Source organism: Manis pentadactyla, chromosome 3, assembly GCF_030020395.1.
Source record: "Manis pentadactyla isolate mManPen7 chromosome 3, mManPen7.hap1, whole genome shotgun sequence".
Classification (NCBI taxonomy): domain Eukaryota; kingdom Metazoa; phylum Chordata; class Mammalia; order Pholidota; family Manidae; genus Manis; species Manis pentadactyla.
Window position 1 is genome coordinate 117,974,551 of NC_080021.1, and position 19,868 is coordinate 117,994,418.

The following is a 19,868-nucleotide window of genomic DNA, read 5'->3' on the forward strand; positions in this document are numbered from 1 at the left end:
ATGACACCAGTTGTTTGATTTAGGACCCATTTTAATCCAGTATGACCTACATCTGCAAGACTGTATTTTCAAATTCTGTCATATTCACAGGTGCCAGAGGTTAGGACTAGAACATATATATTTTGGAGGGCAGGAGTTTAATCCACAACAACTAGTCTAAGTGTAGAGAGATTCAGACAATAGATAACCAATACTTTTCTATTTGTAGTTTTGCCAGTCTACCAGACAATTCCCATGGTCAGGCATATGCTTTAAAACTCTTTGGGAGGAGGTATTGTCTTGAGTCTTAATGAGCTTTGCAGAGAGAGAGAGATAAGTAGAAGAGTTAAAGCTTAAGACCTGCTCAGTCTGTACTTCCTTATCCCGGCATGATTTTGGTGCTGCCTTGATATTACTCTGCTGATAACCTTGGGTGTAAACTATTAATCCTATGGGAATACTGATACATATTTAGGGTATATATTAATTAAAAAATAGCAGAAAGCTAAGAATAAAATTTTACAGTTTTCTGAAAATATTCTTTCACTGCTTCCTCTGTGTTCCTCCTTCCATTTACCCTCCCATCCTAAGTGCCCATACATAAATTAGCCTTCAGTCACCTTTAGGGATTTTTCACCAGTTTTCCTTATTTTTTCAGAAAAAATGTGTTATTTGTTAGGAATGTTTCCCTCTACATTTGGTAAATTTTATAGCATTGATTTTGGTATTCAGAATCTTCAGGGAAATTGATAACCTTGCAATCATTTTAAATCTGAAATTTAATGTTTTATTCACAGGAAGGAATACAGTTTTTACATCTACAATTTGGAAGCTAAGTAAATAATAAAATGAAACCAGCAAGACATCTGTTTGGCACTAGTAATAAATTGGCAAGTGCTCCAGAATTAATTAATAGAAAAGGACTACTTAATTCACCATTGTCTCCTAAACCAATGGAAAGACTTAGTGCAAAATTAGTACGTGATAAACTTGACCCAATGGTCTTAAGATCTCCACCGACAGGAGAATCCATCGTAAGGTTTGCTTTGCCCATTCCGTCAAGTAAGACAAAGGAATTAATAGCAGAAGGTGAATTGATCAGAAAAACTAACGAACATCTAAAGATGGTAAGACATTTGTTAGTCCCTGTGTTGGGCCGTCCCCATGACCATCCCAGGTTTAGTGATTTCCTAGGAGGACTCACTGGCCTCAGCATGTAGTAGCATTGATGACTATTATTTATTACAGTGAAGGATACAAAGCAGAATCAGCAAAAGGAAAAGGAACATAGGGTGAAATCTGGAGAAAACCAGGTCCAGGCTTCCAAGGTTCTTCTCTCTTTGGAGTCACACAGAGCATGCTCAATTTCTCCAATACACATTATGACAACACATGTAAAATGTCTATTGGAGAAGCTCATTAGAGACTCAGTGCCTAGGGTTTTATTGGGGGTTGGTCCTCTATGTACTTTCTGCCCAGCGTGTACCAAAATTCCATTCTCCTTGAAGGAAAGCAGGTGTTCAGCATAAATCACATATTTGTACAGTTTAGGGACAGTGAGCCACTGCCAGTTAGTGAATGGTGGGAACTCTCCTGAAATCTAGTCCAAGGCCAACCTTGCAAACAGGTGTTTCTAAGGATAGACCTAAGTTCATGCCTGCTATGTGAATTCTTCTCTGCACTTTAGAAACGTTAGCTCTTAGTGTTGGGGGATAAAATTTCCCTTTCTCTGAGTTTATTTTTGCACAATCATCCAGAATTGAATTGTAAATAGTTCAATTTACAAGTAAGAACAATGAGAAATAGTACAACTGTGAAAAAAATATAGTTTGCTAAACTTCTAAAATACAAGTTTACTCAAAGTTTGAGGGGTTAGCTTAGTGAATTCCCTTTAAAAATCTGTTATTTTCTCATCTCCATCTCTATTTTGCCCACTCTTTTCAAAGAAGAAAGTCGAGTCAGATTTTGAGGAATACTTTGGTGGTAAGTAGAGCTGATGCTTTAATCATTCATAGGCCCTTTCCCTTTTAGATGTCTGTCAACACAGAAATGGAAGAGTCATAGGGCATTTCTCCATTGCCAGGGAGTAGGGTCAGGACTGTTGCTCATCACTTCTTCATGATGATATGAAATGGGGCATGAGATGGGCAATGTAAGTTTATGGCATTGGAAGAAATAAGTCTTATTGCTAAAAAGGTCCTGACATAGTTGATTAAATATCTTTTTACATTTAATATAATAATTTTAAACTATGAAAGTACTTACTTTGCTTTGATTTTTCTCATAGATTGTTTCTACTTTGGAAGACACTTATGGGTTTAACATTAAAAATGGGAAAAAAACAGTTGAGTCAGAAGATGAAGAATTATCTTTCTCTGTAAGTATGTGTAACTCTAATGTAGACACATTACACTGGAAAGAGCTAAGATTTTCTTTTGGAGTCAATATATGTTCTCAGAATTAATTCCCCATCCATGAAAATAATCCCGTTAGAAAACCTGAAAGTAGTGTAGTGGGTTTTTTCATCCTCTACCAACATTTATCTTAAAGTTTAATTAAGATGTATCTATATCTTAAGCCTACTTTTATTTCTGGTGCTTCTCCTGTTTAATTTTTAAATATGGTTGGCTGTAGGTCATAGATATATAGTCATTACCATGTTAAGAAAGTATTCTTCTATTTCTAGTTTGCTTAATAAAAAAGCTAAAGAGGTTATTGAGTTTGAACAAATGTCTTTGTTGTACATACTGAAGTAATGTAAACATTAAGATAACTGTGTGGTTCTCCTTCAACCTGTTGAGCTGAATTATTTAACATATTTCATGCTATTCAACTGTAATACACTTTACTCATAGAGTATTGTTCTTCTATTTTATAATGACTTTTGTTAGTTAGGGATTAGTTTGGCTCCATGTAATAAAACACCTATGTTGAGTCTTTCAATCCATGAATATGGTGTGTCTCTCCATTTATTTAGGTCTGATTTGATTTCTTTCATCAGCATTTTGTAATTTTCATCATACAGATCCTGTACAGGATTTTTATACATTTTTTAAACATTTATACATTAATGTTTCATGCTTTTGGAATGATTTTTAATGGCATTATGTTTTTAAAATCTGTTTCCACATGTTTGTTACTATTATATATAAATATGATTGCTTTTTGTATCCTGACCTTATGTGTTGTAAACTTGCTTAATGTACTTTTTCATTCTAGGAGTTTTTCTTTAGATTTCTTGGGATTTTCTATATAAACAATTTTATCATCTTTATATAGGGGCAATGTTATTTCTCTTGTCCAATCTGAATACTTTTTTTTTTCTTTTCTTGATTCATTGTGCAGGCTCAGGTTTCCAGAATTATATTAATAAAAGTGAAGAGAGCAGTCAGAATGAGTCAAGGATGACTGCTTCTTCCAGAAAAGGGTGGAAATTCAGTTCCGTTTTGTTCCACCAGCTCCACTCTGGTGGGGAAATTGGAGTGCCAACTACTACTTCCAGGCAGATGGTGGAGATTCACTCTCCAGTCAGCCCTACTGACACCACCTAGTGAGGGAAATCAAGGACCAGCTTTTGCTGCCACATTATTTTTCAAGTCTGTTGGCACATGTGGGTGGTGGTGCAGTGTTTTCCTTAGTATTTGAATCAAGTAGGATAGGCATTGTCTAAAAGGTTTTGTGTTATGCTAGAGATCACTATGTGATATGCTATATCACTTTTCACAGTCCTTTAGATTAGGAGTTGTTTTTCTGGTCTGTGTTTATTGGCAGTTCCAGGTTGCAGGCTTTTCCAGAGGCCCATCCATTTTATATGTATATAAAAAGAAAACCCAAAGAACTCATGGTTTCCTCAAGCACTGGGAACCTTGCTTCTTTCTACCTTTCAGAATTTTCCTGTGTTGGTTTGTTGTACTTTCAGTGGTATTTTAGCTGTAGAAATGAGAATTAAAGGAATGGGTCTAGTTCATCATGACCAGAAGTCCAAAATTATTTATCTTTGATACAGTTCTATGTTCTGATGTCTACTTTGTCTGATAACAGCTTTCTTATAATTAGTCATTGCATATTTTCTTTCAAACTTTATTTTCAAACACATCTATACCTGTGTATTTACTGTGTGTCTCTTTGAAATAGCATGTAGTTGAGTCTTGATTTCTAAAAAAAATTTTAATTAAGGTATTATTGATATACACTCTTATGAAGGTTTCACCGGAAAAAACAATGTGTTTACTACATTTACCCATATTATCAAGTCCCCACCCATACCCCAATGCAGTCACTGTCCATCAGTGTAGTAAGATGCCACAGATTCACTATTTGCCTTCTCTGTGCTACACTGTTTTCCCCGTGGTCCCCCACACCATGTTTACTAACCATAATACTGCTTAATCACATTCTCCCTTCCTCCCCACCTGCCCTCCCACAACCCTCCCCTTTGGTAACAACTAGTTCCTTCTTGGAGTCTTTGAGTCTGCTGCTATTTTGTTCCTTCAGATTTGTTGTTATACTCCACAAATGAGAGAAATCATTTGGCACTTGTCTTTCTCCTCCTGGCTTATTTCACTGAGCATAATATCCTCCAGCTCCATCCATGTTGTTGCAAGTGGTAGGATTTGTTTGTTTCTTATGGCTAAATAGTATTCCATTGTGTATATGTACCATCTCTTCTTTATCCATTCATCTACTGATGGACACTTAGGTTGCTTCCATATCTTGGCTATTGTAAATAGTGCTGCAATAAATATATGGGTACATATGTCTTTTTGAATCTGAGAAGTTGTATTCTTTGGGTAAATTCCAAGGTGTGGGATTCCTGTGTCAAATGGTATTTCTAGTTTTAGTTTTTTTGAGGAACCTCCATATTGCTTTCCACAATGGTTGAACTAGCATACATTCTTACCAGCAGTGTAGGAGGGTTCCCCTTTCTCCACATCATTGCCAGCATTTGTTGTTCTTAGTCTTTTGCATGCTGGCCATCCTTACTGGTGTGAGGTGATACCTCATTGTGGTTTTAATTTGCATTTCCCTGATGATTAGTGATGTGGAGCATCTTTTCATGTGCCTGTTGGCCATCTGAATTTCTTCTTTGGAGAACTGTCTCTTCATATCCTCTGCCCATTTTTAATCGGGTTATTTGCTTTTTGGGTGTTGAGGTGTCTAAGTTCGTTATATATTTTGGATGTTAACCCCTTCTTTGATATGTCATCTTACAAATATGTTCTGTTGATGGTGTCCTTTGCCATACAGACACTTTTTAGTTTGATGTAGTCCCATGAGTTCATTTTTGCTTTTGTTTCCCTTGCTCGAGAATATGCGTTTAGGAAGAAGTTGCTCATGCTTATATTCAGGAGATTTTTGCCTATGTTGTCTTCTAAGAGTTTTATGGTTTCATGACTTACATTCAGGTCTTTGATCCATTTTGAGTTTACTTTTGTATATGGGGTTAAACAATAAACCAGTTTCATTCTCTTGAATGTAGCTGTCAAGTTTTGCCAACACCAGCTGTTGAAGAGGCTGTCATTTCCACCTTTATCATTGGCTCCTTTATCATTTCTTAATTGACCGAATATGGTTGGGTTTATGTCAGGGCTCTCTAGTCTGTTCCATTGGTCTATGGGTCTGTTCTTGTGCCAGTACCAAATTGTCTTGATTACTGTTGCTTTGTAGTAGAGCTTGAATTTGGGCAGCATAATCCCCCCAGCTTTATTCTTCCTTCTCAGGATTGCTTTGGCTATTCGGGGTATTTTGTGGTTCCATATGAATTTTAGAACTATTTGCTCTAGTTCATTGAAGAATGTTGTAGGTATTTTGATAGGGATTGCATTGAATCTGTAGATTGCTTTAGGCAGGATGGCCATTTTGACAATATTAATTCTTCCTATCCATGAGCACGGGATGTGTTTCCATTTATTGGTATCTTCTCTAATTTCTCTCATGAATGTCTTGTAGTTTTCAGAGTATAGCTCTTTAATTTTCTTGGTTAGGTTTATTCCTAGGTATTTTATTCTTTTTGATGCAATTGTGAATGGAATTGTTTTCCTTATTTCTTTTTCTGCTAGTTCATAATTAGTGTATAGGAATGCAACAGATTTCTGTGTATTAATTATGTATCCTGCAACCTTGCTGAATTCAGATACCAGATCTAGTAGTTTTGGAGTGGATTCTTTAGGGTTTTTTATGTACAATATCATGTCATCTGCAAACAGTGACAGTTTAACTTGTTCCTTACCAATCTGAATGCCTTCTATTTCTTTGTTTTGTCTGATTGCCATGGCTAGGACCTCCAATACTTCTTGAATAGAAGTGGAGAGAGTGGGCATCCTTATCATTCCCGATCTTAAAGGAAAAGCTTTCAGCTTCTTGCTGTTCAGTATAATGTTGGCTGTGGGTTTGTCATATATGGCCTTTATTATGTTGAGGTACTTTCCCTCTATACCCATTTTGTTGAGAGTTTTTATCGTGAATGGATGTTGAATTTTGTTGAATGCTTTTTCAGCATCTGTGGGGATGATCATGTGGTTTTTGTCCTTTTTGTTGATGTGGTGGATGATGTTGATGGATTTTTGAATGTTTTACCATCCTTGCTTCCCTGGAATAAATCCTACTTGATTATGATGAATGATCTTTTTGATATACTTTTGTATTCGGTTTATTAATATTTTATTAAGTATTTTTGCATCTACATTCATCAGGGATATTGGTCTGTAATTTTCTTTTCTGGCGGGGTTTTTTGCCTCGTTTTGGTATTAGGGTGATGTTGGCTTCATAGAATGAGTTTGGGAGTATTCCCTCCTCTTCTATTTTTTGGAAAACTTTAAGGAGAATGGGTATTATGTCTTCTTTGTGTGTCTGATAAAATTCCGAGGTAAGTCCGGCCGGCCCTGGTGTTTTGTTCTTGGGTAGTTTTTTGATTACCATTTCAATTTCTTTGCTCGTAATTGGCTTGTTTAACTTTTGTGTTTCTTCCTTGGTCAGTCTTGGAAAGTTGTATTTTTCTAGGAAGTTGTCCATTTCTTCTAGGTTTTCCAGCTTGTTGGCATATAGGTTTTCATAGTAGTCTTTAATAATTCTTTGTATTTCTGTGGAGTCTGTCATGATTTTTCCGTTCTCATTTGTGATTCTGTTGATTTGTGTTGATTCTCTTTTTCTCTTAATAAGTTTGGCTAGAGGCTTATCTATTTTGTTTATTTTCTCAAAGAACCAGCTCTTGGTTTCATTGATTTTTGCTATTGTTTTATTCTTCTCAATTTTGTTTATTTCTTCTCTGATCTTTATTATGTCCCTCCTTCTGCTGACGTTAGACCTCATTTGTTGTTCTTTTTCCAATTTTGATAATTGTGATGTTAGACTATTCATTTGGGATTGTTCTTTCTTCTTCAAGTGTGCCTGGATCACTATATACTTTCCTCTTAAGACTGCTTTCTCTGCGTCCCACAGAAGTTGGGGCTTTGTGTTATTGTTGTCATTTGTTTCTATATATTCCTTGATGTCTATTTTAATTTGTTCTTTGATCCATTGATTATTTAGGAGCATGTTGTTAAGCCTCCATGTGTTTGTGAGCCTTTTTCTTTTCTTTGTAGAATTTATTTCTAGTTTTATACCTTTGTGGTCTGAAAAGTTGGTTGGTAGAATTTTCAATATTTTGGATTTTGCTGAGGCTCTTTTTGTGGGCTAGTATGTGGTCTATTCTAGAGAATGTTCCATGTGCACTTGAGAAGAATGTATAAGCTGTTGCTTTTGGATGTAGAGTTCTATAGATGTCTGTTAGGTCCATCTGCTCTACTGTGTTGTTCAGTGCTTCCGTGTCCTTACTTATTTTCTGCCCGGTGGATCTATCCTTTGGGGTGAGTGGTGTGTTGAAGTCTCCTTGAATGAATGCATTGCAGTCTATTTCCCCCTTTAGTTCTGTTAGTATTTGTTTCACATATGCTGGGGCTGCTGTGTTGGGTGCATATATATTTAGAATGGTTATATCCTCTTGTTGGACTGAGCCCTTTATCATTATGTAGTGTCCTTCTTTATCTCTTGTTACTTTCTTTGTTTTTTGAAGTCTATTTTATCTGATATTAGTACTGCAACCCCTGCTTTCTTCTCGCTGTTGTTTGCTTGAAATATGTTTTTCCATCCCTTAACTTTTAGTCTGTACATGTCTTTGGGTTTGAGGTGAGTTTCTTGTAAGTAGCATATAGATGGGTCTTGCTTTTTTATCCATTCTATTACTCTGTGTCTTTTGATTGGTGCATTCAGCCCATTAACATTTAGGGTGACTATTGAAAGATATGTACTTAATGCCATTGCAGGCTTTAAATTCGTGGTTACCAAACGTTCAAGGTTAGCCTCTTTAGTATCTTACTGCCTAACTTAGCTCGCTTATTGAGCTGTTATATACACTGTCTGGAGATTCTTTTCTTCTCTCCCTTCTTATTCCTCCTCCTCGATTCTTCATATGTTGGGTGTTTTGTGCTGTGCTCTTTCTAGGAGTGCTCCCATCTAGAGCAGTCCCTGTAAGATGTTCTGTAGAGGTGGTTTGTGGGAAGCAAATTCCCTCAGCTTTTTTTTGTCTGGGAATTGTTTAATCCCACCATCATATTTGAATGATAGTCGTGCTGGATACAGTATCCTTGGTTCAAGGCCCTTCTGTTTCATTGTATTAAATATATCATGCCATTCTCTTCTGGCCTGTCGGGTTTTCTGTCGAGAAGTCTGATGTTAGCCTGATGGATTTTCCTTCATAGGTGACCTTTTTCTCTCTAGCTGCCTTTAAAACTCTTTCCTTGTCCTTGATCTTTGCCATTTTAATTATTATGTGTCTTGGTGTTGTCCTCCTTGGATCATTTCTGTTGGGGGTTCTGTGTATTTCCGTGGTCTGTTCAATTATTTCCTCCCCCAGTTTGGGGACATTTTCAGCAATTATTTCTTCTAAGATACTTTCCATCTCTTTTCCTCTCTCTTCTTCTTCTGGAACCCCTATAACACGGATATTGTTCCTTTTGGATTGGTCACACAGTTCTCTTAATATTGTTTCATTCCTGGAGATCCTTTTGTCTCTCTCTATGTCAGCTTCTATGCATTCCTGTTCTCTGGTTTCAATTCCATCAGTGGCCTCTTGCATCCTATCCATTCTGCTTATAAACCCTTCCAGAGTTTGTTTCATTTCTGTGATCTCCTTTCTGGCATCTGTGATCTCCCTCCGGACTTCATCCCATTTCTCTTGCGTATTTCTCTGCATCTCTGTCAGCATGTTTATGATTCTTATTTTGAATTCTTTTTCAGGAAGACTGGTTATGTCTGTCTCCTTCTCTGGTGTTATCTCTGTGATCTTTGTCTGCCTGTAGCTTTGCCTTTTCATGGTGATAGGAATAGTTTGCAGAGCTGGCACGAGTGACGGCTGGAAGAACTTCCCTTCTTGTTGGTTTGTGACCCTCCTCTCCTGGGAGAACAGCGACCTCTAGTGGCTTGTGCTGGGCAGCTGCATGCGGACAGGGCTTCTGCTTTCTGCCCAGCTGCTATGGAGTTTGTCTCCGCTGTTGCTGTGGGCGTGGCCTGGCTTGGGCGGCTGCTCCAAAGTGGTGGAGTCATGTTGGAGGGGGAGTAGCCGGGAGGCTATTTATCTCCGTAAGGGGCCTCCCTGCTCCCTGCAGTCCAGGGGATTATGATGCCCAGAGATCCTCGGATTCCCTACCTCTGGATTAAGTGTCCCGCCCTGCCCCTTTAAGACTTCCAAAAAGTACCCGCCAGAACAAAACAACGACCACAAAAAAAAAATTTTTAAATAAATAAGTAAATAAAGAAATAAAAAATGGCCACTCGTTTTTCTTTATTCTCTGACACCAGCCCCAGGCATCTGCTCACCAGTCTTGCTGCCCTGTTTCCCTAGTGTTGGGGTCCCTATCCCTTTAAGACTTCCAAAAAGCGCTCACCAAAACAAAACAACAACAACAACAACAACGACAAAAAAATTGTCCGCTCACTTTTCTTTTGTTCTCTGGCACTGGCCTTCGATACCTGCTTGCTGGTCTTGCTGCCCTGTTTCCCTAGTATTGGGTTCCCTGTCCCTTTACGACTTCCAAAAAGCACTCACCTCAACAAAACAACAACAACAGCAACAACAACAACAAAAGAAAAATGGCCGCTCGCTTTTCTTATGTCCTCCGGTGCCAGGCCTCCGATACCCGCTCACTGTTCTTGTTGCCCTGTTTCCCTAGTATCCAGGGCCCCATGCACGCACTGTGTCTGCGCTCTGGTCCGGATGGCTGGGGCTGGGTGTTCAGCAGTTCTGGGTTCCTTCTCCCTCCCACTCTGCCTCCTGTCCACCGGCCAGGAGCTGGGGGGGAGGGTTGCTTGGGTCACACCGGGCTGGGGCTTGTATCTTACCCCCTTCGCGAGCTGCTGGGTTCTGGCAGGTGTGAATGTGGTCTGGATGTTGTCCTGTGTCCTCTGGTCTTAATTCTAGGAAGAGTTGTCTTTGTTATATTTTCATAGATATATGTGCTTTTGGGAGGAGATTTCTGCTGTGCTACTCACGCTGCCATCTTGGCTCCACCTGCTTTTTGTTTTTTGAGGCATGTAAGTTCTTTATATATTTTGGGTGTATATGTCATTTACAAATATATTCTTGATACTGTAGGATGCCTTTTGTTCTGCTCATGGTGTCCTTTGCTGTACAGTCTTTTAAGTTTGATGTAGTCCCATGTGTTAACTTTTGGTTTTGTTTCCCTTGCTCAAGGAGATGCGTTCAGGACAAAGTTGTTCATGTTTATATTCAAGAGATTTTTGCCCATGTTTTCTTCTAAGAGTTTTATGGTTTCATGACTTACTTAAAAAGGTCTTTGATCCATTTCAAGTTTACTTTTGTGTATGGTGTTAGACAATAATCTAGTTTCATTCTCCTGCATGTAGCTGTCCAGTTTTGCTGACAGCAGTTGCTGAACAGTGTGTCATTTCCCCATTGTATGTCCATGGCTCTTTTATCATATATTAATTAACCATATGTGGTTGGGTTTATATCTGGGCACTCTAGTCTGTTCCATTGCTCTATGGATCTATTCTTGTGCCAGTACCAAATTGTCTTGATTACTGTGGCTCTGTAGTAGATCTTTAAGTCACAGAGCATAATCCCCTTAGCTTTTTTCTTCCTTCTCAGGATTGCTTTGGCTATTCGGGGTATTTTGTGGTTCCATATGAATTTTAGAACTATTTGCTCTAGTTCATTGAAGAATGCTATAGGTATTTTGATAGGGACTGCATTGAATCTGTAGATTGCTTTAGGCAGGATGGCCATTTTGACAATATTAATTCTTCCTATCCATGAGCATGGGATTTGTTTCCATTATTGGTATCTTCTCTAATTTATCTCATGAGTGTCTTGTAGTTTTCACGGTACAGCTCTTTAATTTTCTTGGTTAGATTTATTCCTAGGTATTTTATTCTTTTTGATGCAATTGTGAATGGAATTGTTTTCCTCATTTCTCTTTCTGCTACTTCATAATTAGTGTATAGGAATGCAACAGATTTCTGTGTATTAATTTTGTATCCTGCAACTTTGCTGAATTCAGATATTAGCTCTAGTAGTTTGGGAGTGGATTCTTTAGGGTTTTCTATGTACAATGTCATGTCATCTGCAAACAGTGATAATTCAACTTTTTCTTTGCCAATCTGGATGCCTTTTATTTCTTTGTGTTTTCTGGTTACTGTGGCTAATACCTCCAGAACTGTGTTGAATAAACGTGGGGAGAGTGGGCCTTCTTGTCTTGTTCCCAATCTTTAAGGAAAGCCTTTCAGCTTCTCGCTATTAAGTGTGATGTTTGTTGTGCATTTGTCATATATGACCTTTGATATATTGAGGTACTTTCCCTCTATACCCATTTTGTTGAGAGTTTATCATGAATGGATGTTGAATTTTGTTGAATGCCTTTTCAGCATTTATGGAGATAATCATGTGTTTTTTGTCCTTCTTTTTGTTGGTGTGGTAGATGATGTTGACTGATTTTCTAATATTGTACCAACCTAGCATCCCTGGAATAAATCCTACTTGATCATAATGTGTGATCTTTGATGTATTTTTGAATTCGGTTTGGTAATATTTTGTTGAATGTTTTTGCATCTGTGTTCATCAGGGATATTGGTCTGTAAGTTTCTTTTTTTGTGGTGTCTTTGCCTGATTTTGGTATTAGAGTGATGCTGGCTTCAGAGAATGTGTTTGGGAGTATTTCCTCCTCTTCTATGTTTTGGAAAACTTTAAGGTGGATGGGTACTAGGTCTTCACTAAATGTTTGGTTAAATTCAACAGTGAAGCGTCTGGTCCAGCTGTTTTGTTCTTAGGTAGTTTTCTAATTCCCAGTTCAATTTCATTGCTGGTAATTGGTCTGTTCTTATTTTCTGTTCCTTCCTGGGTCAGCCTTGAAAGGTTGTATTTTTCTAGACAGCTGTCCATTTCTTCTAGGTTTTCCAGTTTGTTAGCATATAATTTTTCTGAGTATTCTCTAATAATTTTTGTATTTCTGTGGTGTCCGTAGTGACTATTCTGTTCTCATTCTGAATCTGTTTATGTGTGTAGAGACTCTTTTTTTCTTGATAATTCTTGCTAGAGGTTTATCTATTTTGTTTATTTTCTCAAATATCCAGCTGCTGCTTTCATTGATTCTTTCTATTGTTTTATTCTTCTCAATTGTACTTATTTATGCTGTGATTTTTATTTTGTCTCTCCTTCTACTGACTTTTGGCGTCATTTGTTCTTTATCTAGTTTCATTGATTATGAGTTTAGACTGTTCATATGAGATTGTTCTTCTTTCCTGAGGTAGGCCAGTATTGCAATATAGTTCCCTTTTGGCACAGCCTTTGCTAAATCCCACAGATTTTGCAGTGTTGAATTATTATCATTGTTTGTATGCACATATTGCTTGATTTGTGTTTTTATTTTGTTATTGATCCATTGGTTATTTAGGAGCAGGTAGTGAAGCCTTCATGTGTTTGTGGGCTTTTTCATTTTCTTTCCGTAATTTATTTCTACTTTCATACCTTTGTGGTCTGAGAAGCTGGTTGGTACAATTTCAAACTTTTTGAATTTACTGAGGCTCTTTTTGTGGCTTAGTATATGATCTGTTCTTGGAAATATTTCATGTGCCCTTGAGAAGAAAGTGTATCCTTCTGCTTTTAGGTGTACAGTTCTGTTGATGTCTGTTAGATCTATCTGTTCTAATGTGTTGCTCAATGCCTCTGTCTGCTTACTTATTTTTTGTCTGGTTGATCTGTCCTTTGGAGTGATTGATGTGTTGAAGTCTCCTAAAATTAATGCATTGCATTCTGTTTCCCCTTCTAATGCTCTTAGTATTTGTTTCACATCTTTAGGTGCACCTGTGTTGGGTGCATAGATATTTATAATAGTTATATCCTCTTATTGGATTGCCCCCTTTATCATTATGTAATGTCCTTCTTTGTCTCTTGTTACTTTCTTTGTTTTGAAGTCTATTTTCTCTCATAAAAATACTGTAACTCCTGCTTTATTCTCCCTATTAGTTGCATGAAATATCTTTTTCCATTCCTTCACTTTTTGTCTGTGTATGTCTTTGGGTTTAAAGTGAGTCTCTTATAGGCAGCATATAGATGGGTCTTATTTTTTAGTCCATTCAGTGACTGTATGTCATTTGATTGGTGCATTCACACCATTTACATTTAGGGTGATTATTGATAGGTATGTACTTATTGCCATTGCAGGCTTTAGATTCGTGGTTACCAATGGTTCAAGGGCAACTTCCTTACTATCTGTGAGTCTAACTTAACTCACTTAATTTGCTTTTACAGATACAGTCTAAAGGTTCTTTTTATTTTTCTTGTCCATTCTTTGTATGTTAGGTATCATATTCTGTAGTCTTTGTCTGTGCCTTGACTGACTTTGGGGGTAGTTGATTTTATTTTGTGTTTGCTTAGTAAGTAATTGTTTTACTTTCTTTACTGTGGTTTTATTACCTCTGGTGACAGCTTTTTAGCCTTAGGAACAGTTCCATCTATAGTGGTCCATCCAAAATACACTGTAGAGACAGTTTGTGGGAAGTAAATTCTCTCAGCTTTTGCTCTTCTGGAAATTGTTTAATCCCTCCTTCAAATGTAAATGATAATCTTGCTGGGTGGAGTATTCTTGGTTCATGGCCCTTCTGCTTCATTGCATTAAATACATCATGCCACTCCCTTCTGGCCTGTATGTTTTCTGCTGAGAAGTCTGATGATAGCCTGATGGACTTTCCTTTGTATGTGATCTTTTTCTCTGTCTGGCTGCTTTTAATAGTCTGTCCTTTTCCTTGATCCTTGCCATTTTAATTATTGTATGTCTTGGTGTTGCCTTCCTTGTGTCCCTTGTGTTGGGATATCTGTGTATCTCCATGGCCTGAGAGACTATTGTCTTCCCTAGATTTGGGAAGTTTTCAGCAATTATTTCTTCAAATACACTTTCTACCCCTTTTTCTCTCTCTTCTTCTTCTGCTACCTCTATAATATGAATATTGTTCCATTTGGATTGGTCACACAGTTCTCTCAATATTCTTTCATTCCTAGAGATCCTTTTTTTCCCTCTGTGCTTCAGCTTCTTCATATTCCTTTTCTCTAATTTCTATTTCATTTATTGTCTCTTCCACCATATCTAATCTGCCTTTAAAACCCTCCATTGTATTCTGTAATGATTGGATCTCAACCCTGAATTCTTTCCTGAGTTCTTGAATATTTTTCTGCACCTCCATGAGCATGTTTATGATTTTCATTTTGAAGTCTCTTTTAGGAAGATGGAAGAGTTTAGTTTCACTTGGCCTTTTCTCTAGTGTTTGTGGAATTTTTGTTTGAACCAGGTTCCTTTGATGTTTCATATTTGTGTGTGGTGCCCTTTATTGTCTAGAAGCTCTAGTCTCTGGAGCTGCTCAGCCCCTGGAGCAATGTCAGGGGTCACAGTGGAGTGATATTATTGCCTGGGGAGAGCAAAGAGCTGTTTCCTGCTTTCTGGCTGCTATGCCTGCCTCCACTGTCAAAACCATTGGGCTGAACACACAGGTGTAAGCCTCTTTGGTTTGCGTTTGTAGCTGCCATAGGTGGGGCTTTCCTCTGGCTTGCCTGATGCCAGGGCATGGGCTGCCGGTTTGCGAGCCAGGTGCAGTCTGGCCAGGAGGAAGGCACAGCAGGCTGCATATCATGGTGGGGGGCCTTGGAGTTGCATAGCCAGCCAGGGGCATGGAGTGACTGATGCTCCTGAAAATTCCCAACCTGCCGGGCAGTGTGTGCCCAGACAATTTTGTCTACCTGTCATTTTTCCTTAGCAGTAAGCTGTGTACAGTCCTTGCCCCTTTAGCAGCCCTTTCACTGTTAGTAAGTCTCTGAGACTGCCTGCATTTCTTTTGTCCCAGAGCAGCCAGATATGGATCACTATTTTCTACAAGCAGCTGGAATCTCAGTCTCTTCATGTATTCCACCTGTTTTAGCTTTCCAACCCCACTAAATCACCAGAGCACCATGCAATATAGGTTTGTGCTCCCAGAGCATATCTCCAGGGCTAGGTATTCAGCAGTCCCAGGCCTCCACTCCCTCCCTGCTCCATTTCTCTTCCTTCTTCTGGTGATCTGGGGTGGGGGAAGGACTTGGATCCCCCTGGATCATGATCATGGCTTTGGTGCTTACCCTGTTCCGAGAGGTCTGTTCTTTTCTCTAGGTGTATTCAGTCTGGTGCAGCCTTCTTTCCTGTTGCTCTTTCAGGATTAGTTGTATTAATTACGTTTTCATTTTATGTGTGGTTTTGGGAAGAGGCCTCTATCTCACCTCTCATGCCACCATATTTAATCCCAACTCTCAATCTGTAATTTTTAAATTAGGTCTCAAGCATTACATTTAGAAGAACATTGGAAACTGCAGTATAATGTTTTGTTTTCTAAATAATTCTTGCCCTTTCTTTTCTCACATTTGGTTTGATAGACTAATAATTCTCATTTCTCTAAGAATGAGTTGATTAGAAACTGATATCTGCATTTAATTAGGCTAAATTATTGTTTGATTTGTCTAATCTGCAATCTCACCTATTGCTGCTTCCCCTGAGGGGCTGATTTAATTTTTCCAGTATTTTTGCTGGCAGTAATTTGGACTTCAATTTTAAATACTTTTGGTGTACATTTTGGTTCATCTCTGCCAGAGCTGTAAAATACAATTACCACAAACACATGCAGCATGAGAGATTTCTTTTTAGCTCTTGTAACACTGGGGAGGTGAAATCCTGGGGCAAAATACCTCTGAAACTGAAGTCAGTCAAAGGGAGAAATAAAGCTTAAGAAACATTTATTCCTTAGAAGCAGCTGTCCTGTATCCTTTTCGACCTGGCTTGTGCAGCAGAGTAAAAAACTCCACTGTACCTCACTGACCCTTGTAATTACTTGTGGATATGGAGATGGACTACTTCTCTCTACCCCTTATAAACACCTATTGATATGGAGATGAACTGGAGCCAGGCAAGATATCCTGGAAATATTGCAATTTTATCCACACTGCGCTTTTTTATAGTTATGTATTTGCCCCCACAGTGAAACTACAAAGCATTATCTTTGTCCGAAAAATCTCTCTTGTAACCCCTTTGCAGTCAGTTCTATTCTCTTACCCTGGCCCCAGACAACCACTGATCTATCACTATAGTTTTGCTTTTTCTAGAGTTTCATATGAATAAAATCATACAGAATGTAGTTTTTTTCATCTAGCTTCCACTCCACCATCATAATATTTTTGAGATTCATCCATGTTGTTCTGTGTATCAGTAGTTTGCTCATTTTATTGTAAAGAGTATTTGATTGTATGGGTTGTTGGATCCTATAGCCATTTTGGCTATTTTGAATGAAACTTCTATGAACATTTTTATATGTCTTTGTGTGATAATTACTTAGGAATATGATTGGTGGGTTATATATATATATATATATATATATATATATATATATATATAATAACTGAAAATATGTTTAACTTTATGAGCAATTGCTAAACATGGCAGGACCATGTTGTGTTGTGTTCTTACCATCTTTGTATGAGTTCCAGTGTTCCCATATCCTTTCCAAAATTGGTATTGCCAGTCTTTCTAATTTTGGCCATTCCAAAATGGAGGTATTTTGGCCTCTTTTTCAGCCACGTTATGGCAAATTGAGTTTGATGGGAGAAAAATGGGTGGGTTGAGTGACTTGCTTCAGGAGCTCTTCCTTATTCCAGTTAATCTGCTAGTCTGAATGGCTGTTAAGCGCTCATCTGATTTTTATTCATCCTCTGAATTCTGTTTATGAATGGCAGGTCTGTCTTGTGACTGTGCACAGTAGAACAAGTACTGTTGTCTGTCTAGTGCTCCCCCATCAGGTATGGATATGTCCTTGGTTCCTTGCTCGTCAACATAGAGTTCTTCTGTGCAATTCAAGCTATTAGATTTCCCTTGTGTTCTCTCCTTTCATAATCTGCAAAGAAAAGTATGATAATTATTTCATTTTATGCATTTTTTCTTTATGGGATGTTAATACTGAAGTGAAGGACTTCCATTTTTTTTTACATCCTAATCATAAGTGGCATTTCTGCCCCCTTTTAAGGATTTTTTCAGAATTTCTGCCCAACAGCTTGTTTTTTTCTCTTTGGCCTGATTGGTACATAGCTACCCTTATTGGTAAGGGAGTCTGGGAAACTTATTATTAGCTATGTACATTGCCATCTGGAAGAAATTTGAGGTCCTTTTAGTAAGGAAGTTAAAAATCAATATAAGGTAGGCAGCTAGTAGCCTCTATTATAATGATATTCTACTTGTCTCACAACACTACTGTTGTCATAATTTTTTATTGTTTCAATATGCATGTGGACGATCTTTCCATAATCTGCATCTCTGTTCACAGAATTTCTTTCCTCCAGTGTTCATGTCTTCTACCTCAACCACTAGCTGACAAGATAATATCCTCTACTCCTTGTTGTTACTGATAACTGTAATTTTCCCATTATTTAAATTTCAGTTATCCAAATCTCTGGCCACTGTCTTCTAGCTTTTCTAATATTCTGTCAACAAAAGTCTTTTGATTCCATTGGGAGCTCCAATCCTTGGGTCCTACTGTCTTTTATTGTCCTAATTCCTCCTGGCATTCTTACCTAGCTCAGTTTTCATGGTCCATTATTATTATCGCTCCCCGGCATTGTACTTAACTCCCTTGCTCTGTCCTGCTTTATTGGTCTTATTTTGTTGATCTGCAGCCCTGATCATATCAATCTCCATCATCTCTGTATTTGTGGTACCTGAGTGTGGGTAGAAGAAATTCGCAAGTACACTAATGGTTTCACTTTATATTGTCATTAGTAACTCTGGTACATGCATTTTCCCACTCTTCTGAATGACTACTTCAATTTTATTCCCTCTCTCCTATATGATTTCAGGTCTTTACATGGCAAAAAAAGTATATTAATGTGCTTAAAATGTAATGCTGAGTGAACATACTCCTCATGGAGAATGTTCCATGACAATCCTAACTGTATATAAGCATCTGAGATTTGTTTATCATGGGTCAAGTGTTTGATTAAAAAGATCACTGCTCTACTAGAAGAGATTCAGTCACTGACATTTTAATCTATAACTGTTTTTTTCCTCATAATTTTCTATTGTCCATTAAGTGAGCATGAAAAACTGTAGCTCTTGACAAGTATACTTATAATCAGAAGCCATAATTAGCATTCATTTTCTAACACAAAGAGACAATTATTAGGTACACTAAATAGCCATCTGTTTTTGGTCACCCATACATTTCAGGAGTCTAATTCTTGGATTCTTGATTTTCTGCAACAGTGTAGAGGAGAATGACAGTGAGACATAACTGGGTATATGTTACTAATGAGCATTCCCCACAATATACTTTCTTCCATGTTTTTTTCTGGGAGAATTTGCTAGTGAAGCATTTGGAGCATTGTTTCTTGTCTTACATGTTTGAAGGGACATGAATTACCCACACAAAAATATTTTTAAAAGCATTTAAATATGCTGAAATATAGAGGGATATGCATATGGATTCTGAAACAGTTAAAGTTACAAAATTACTTTGTTTTGTTATTGTTTTCAAAAGGCTGGGGATGATCTGAATTCATTCTTGATATGTTGTTCACAATTTGCAGCTCGGTTAGAAGAAGCAGTTAAGGAGGAACATAATGTACGTATTCTGCTAAACTGCCAACTATAAAATGTTACCTGATATATTAATATTTTTAATTATTAGTAATCAGTAATGCTAGTAATAAATTAATAATTAATTAGAAATATTAACTATATCAATTGCATTAATAAAACATAAACATTAATTATATTGATAAAATTATTAATAATTACAATTAATTGTTACCAACAATTTTAGTAAAAAAATATTTTTTTATTGGTTATTTGAACTTGAATGTGATAATCCATTCAGCAATATTAGTCTAGATACAATGTTTTAAGGAGTTATTAAAGGCATAGGCATTAAGACCTGTGAATATTAAGTACAGTGTCAACTAGGTATTAGTATTTTCATATGTAGTATTCATATTGTACTGTGTTTTTTCTAAGTATATATTAAAGTATCTAGTTCATGAAAGTTTAAAAAATAGTCATGCAAAAAGAAAATAAAATCACCACAATCTTATTTCCCTTGAGATAACCAATTATTGTTAACATATTTTTTTTGCCTTCCTGCTTTTCCATAGCTTATATATATTATTTTTTAAAAATGACATAATATTGTACATACTATTTGGTAATGCATTTTTTTGAATTTCAAAAAATAACATTTATTTCATTTTATCTGAATATAAAAGTATTATTGTGAAACATTTGAAAAAGTGAGAAAAGCACATAGGAAAACAAATTACCTGTAATCTAAATCTAATATAT

General features: G+C 37.2%; 1 protein-coding gene across 1 annotated transcript in view; it reads left to right on the top strand.

The window, feature by feature from the left end:
- The first annotated feature begins 827 nt into the window (after window positions 1-827).
- Window positions 828-19,868, top strand: part of CCDC7 (coiled-coil domain containing 7) — a 136,872-nt gene continuing 117,831 nt past the window's right edge. Inside the window, exons 1-3 of the mRNA XM_036912293.2 lie at window positions 828-1,106; window positions 2,267-2,356; window positions 19,069-19,152. Coding sequence (XP_036768188.2) covers window positions 828-1,106; window positions 2,267-2,356; window positions 19,069-19,152 — 453 coding nt within the window. The remainder of the gene's footprint in view (window positions 1,107-2,266; window positions 2,357-19,068; window positions 19,153-19,868) is intronic.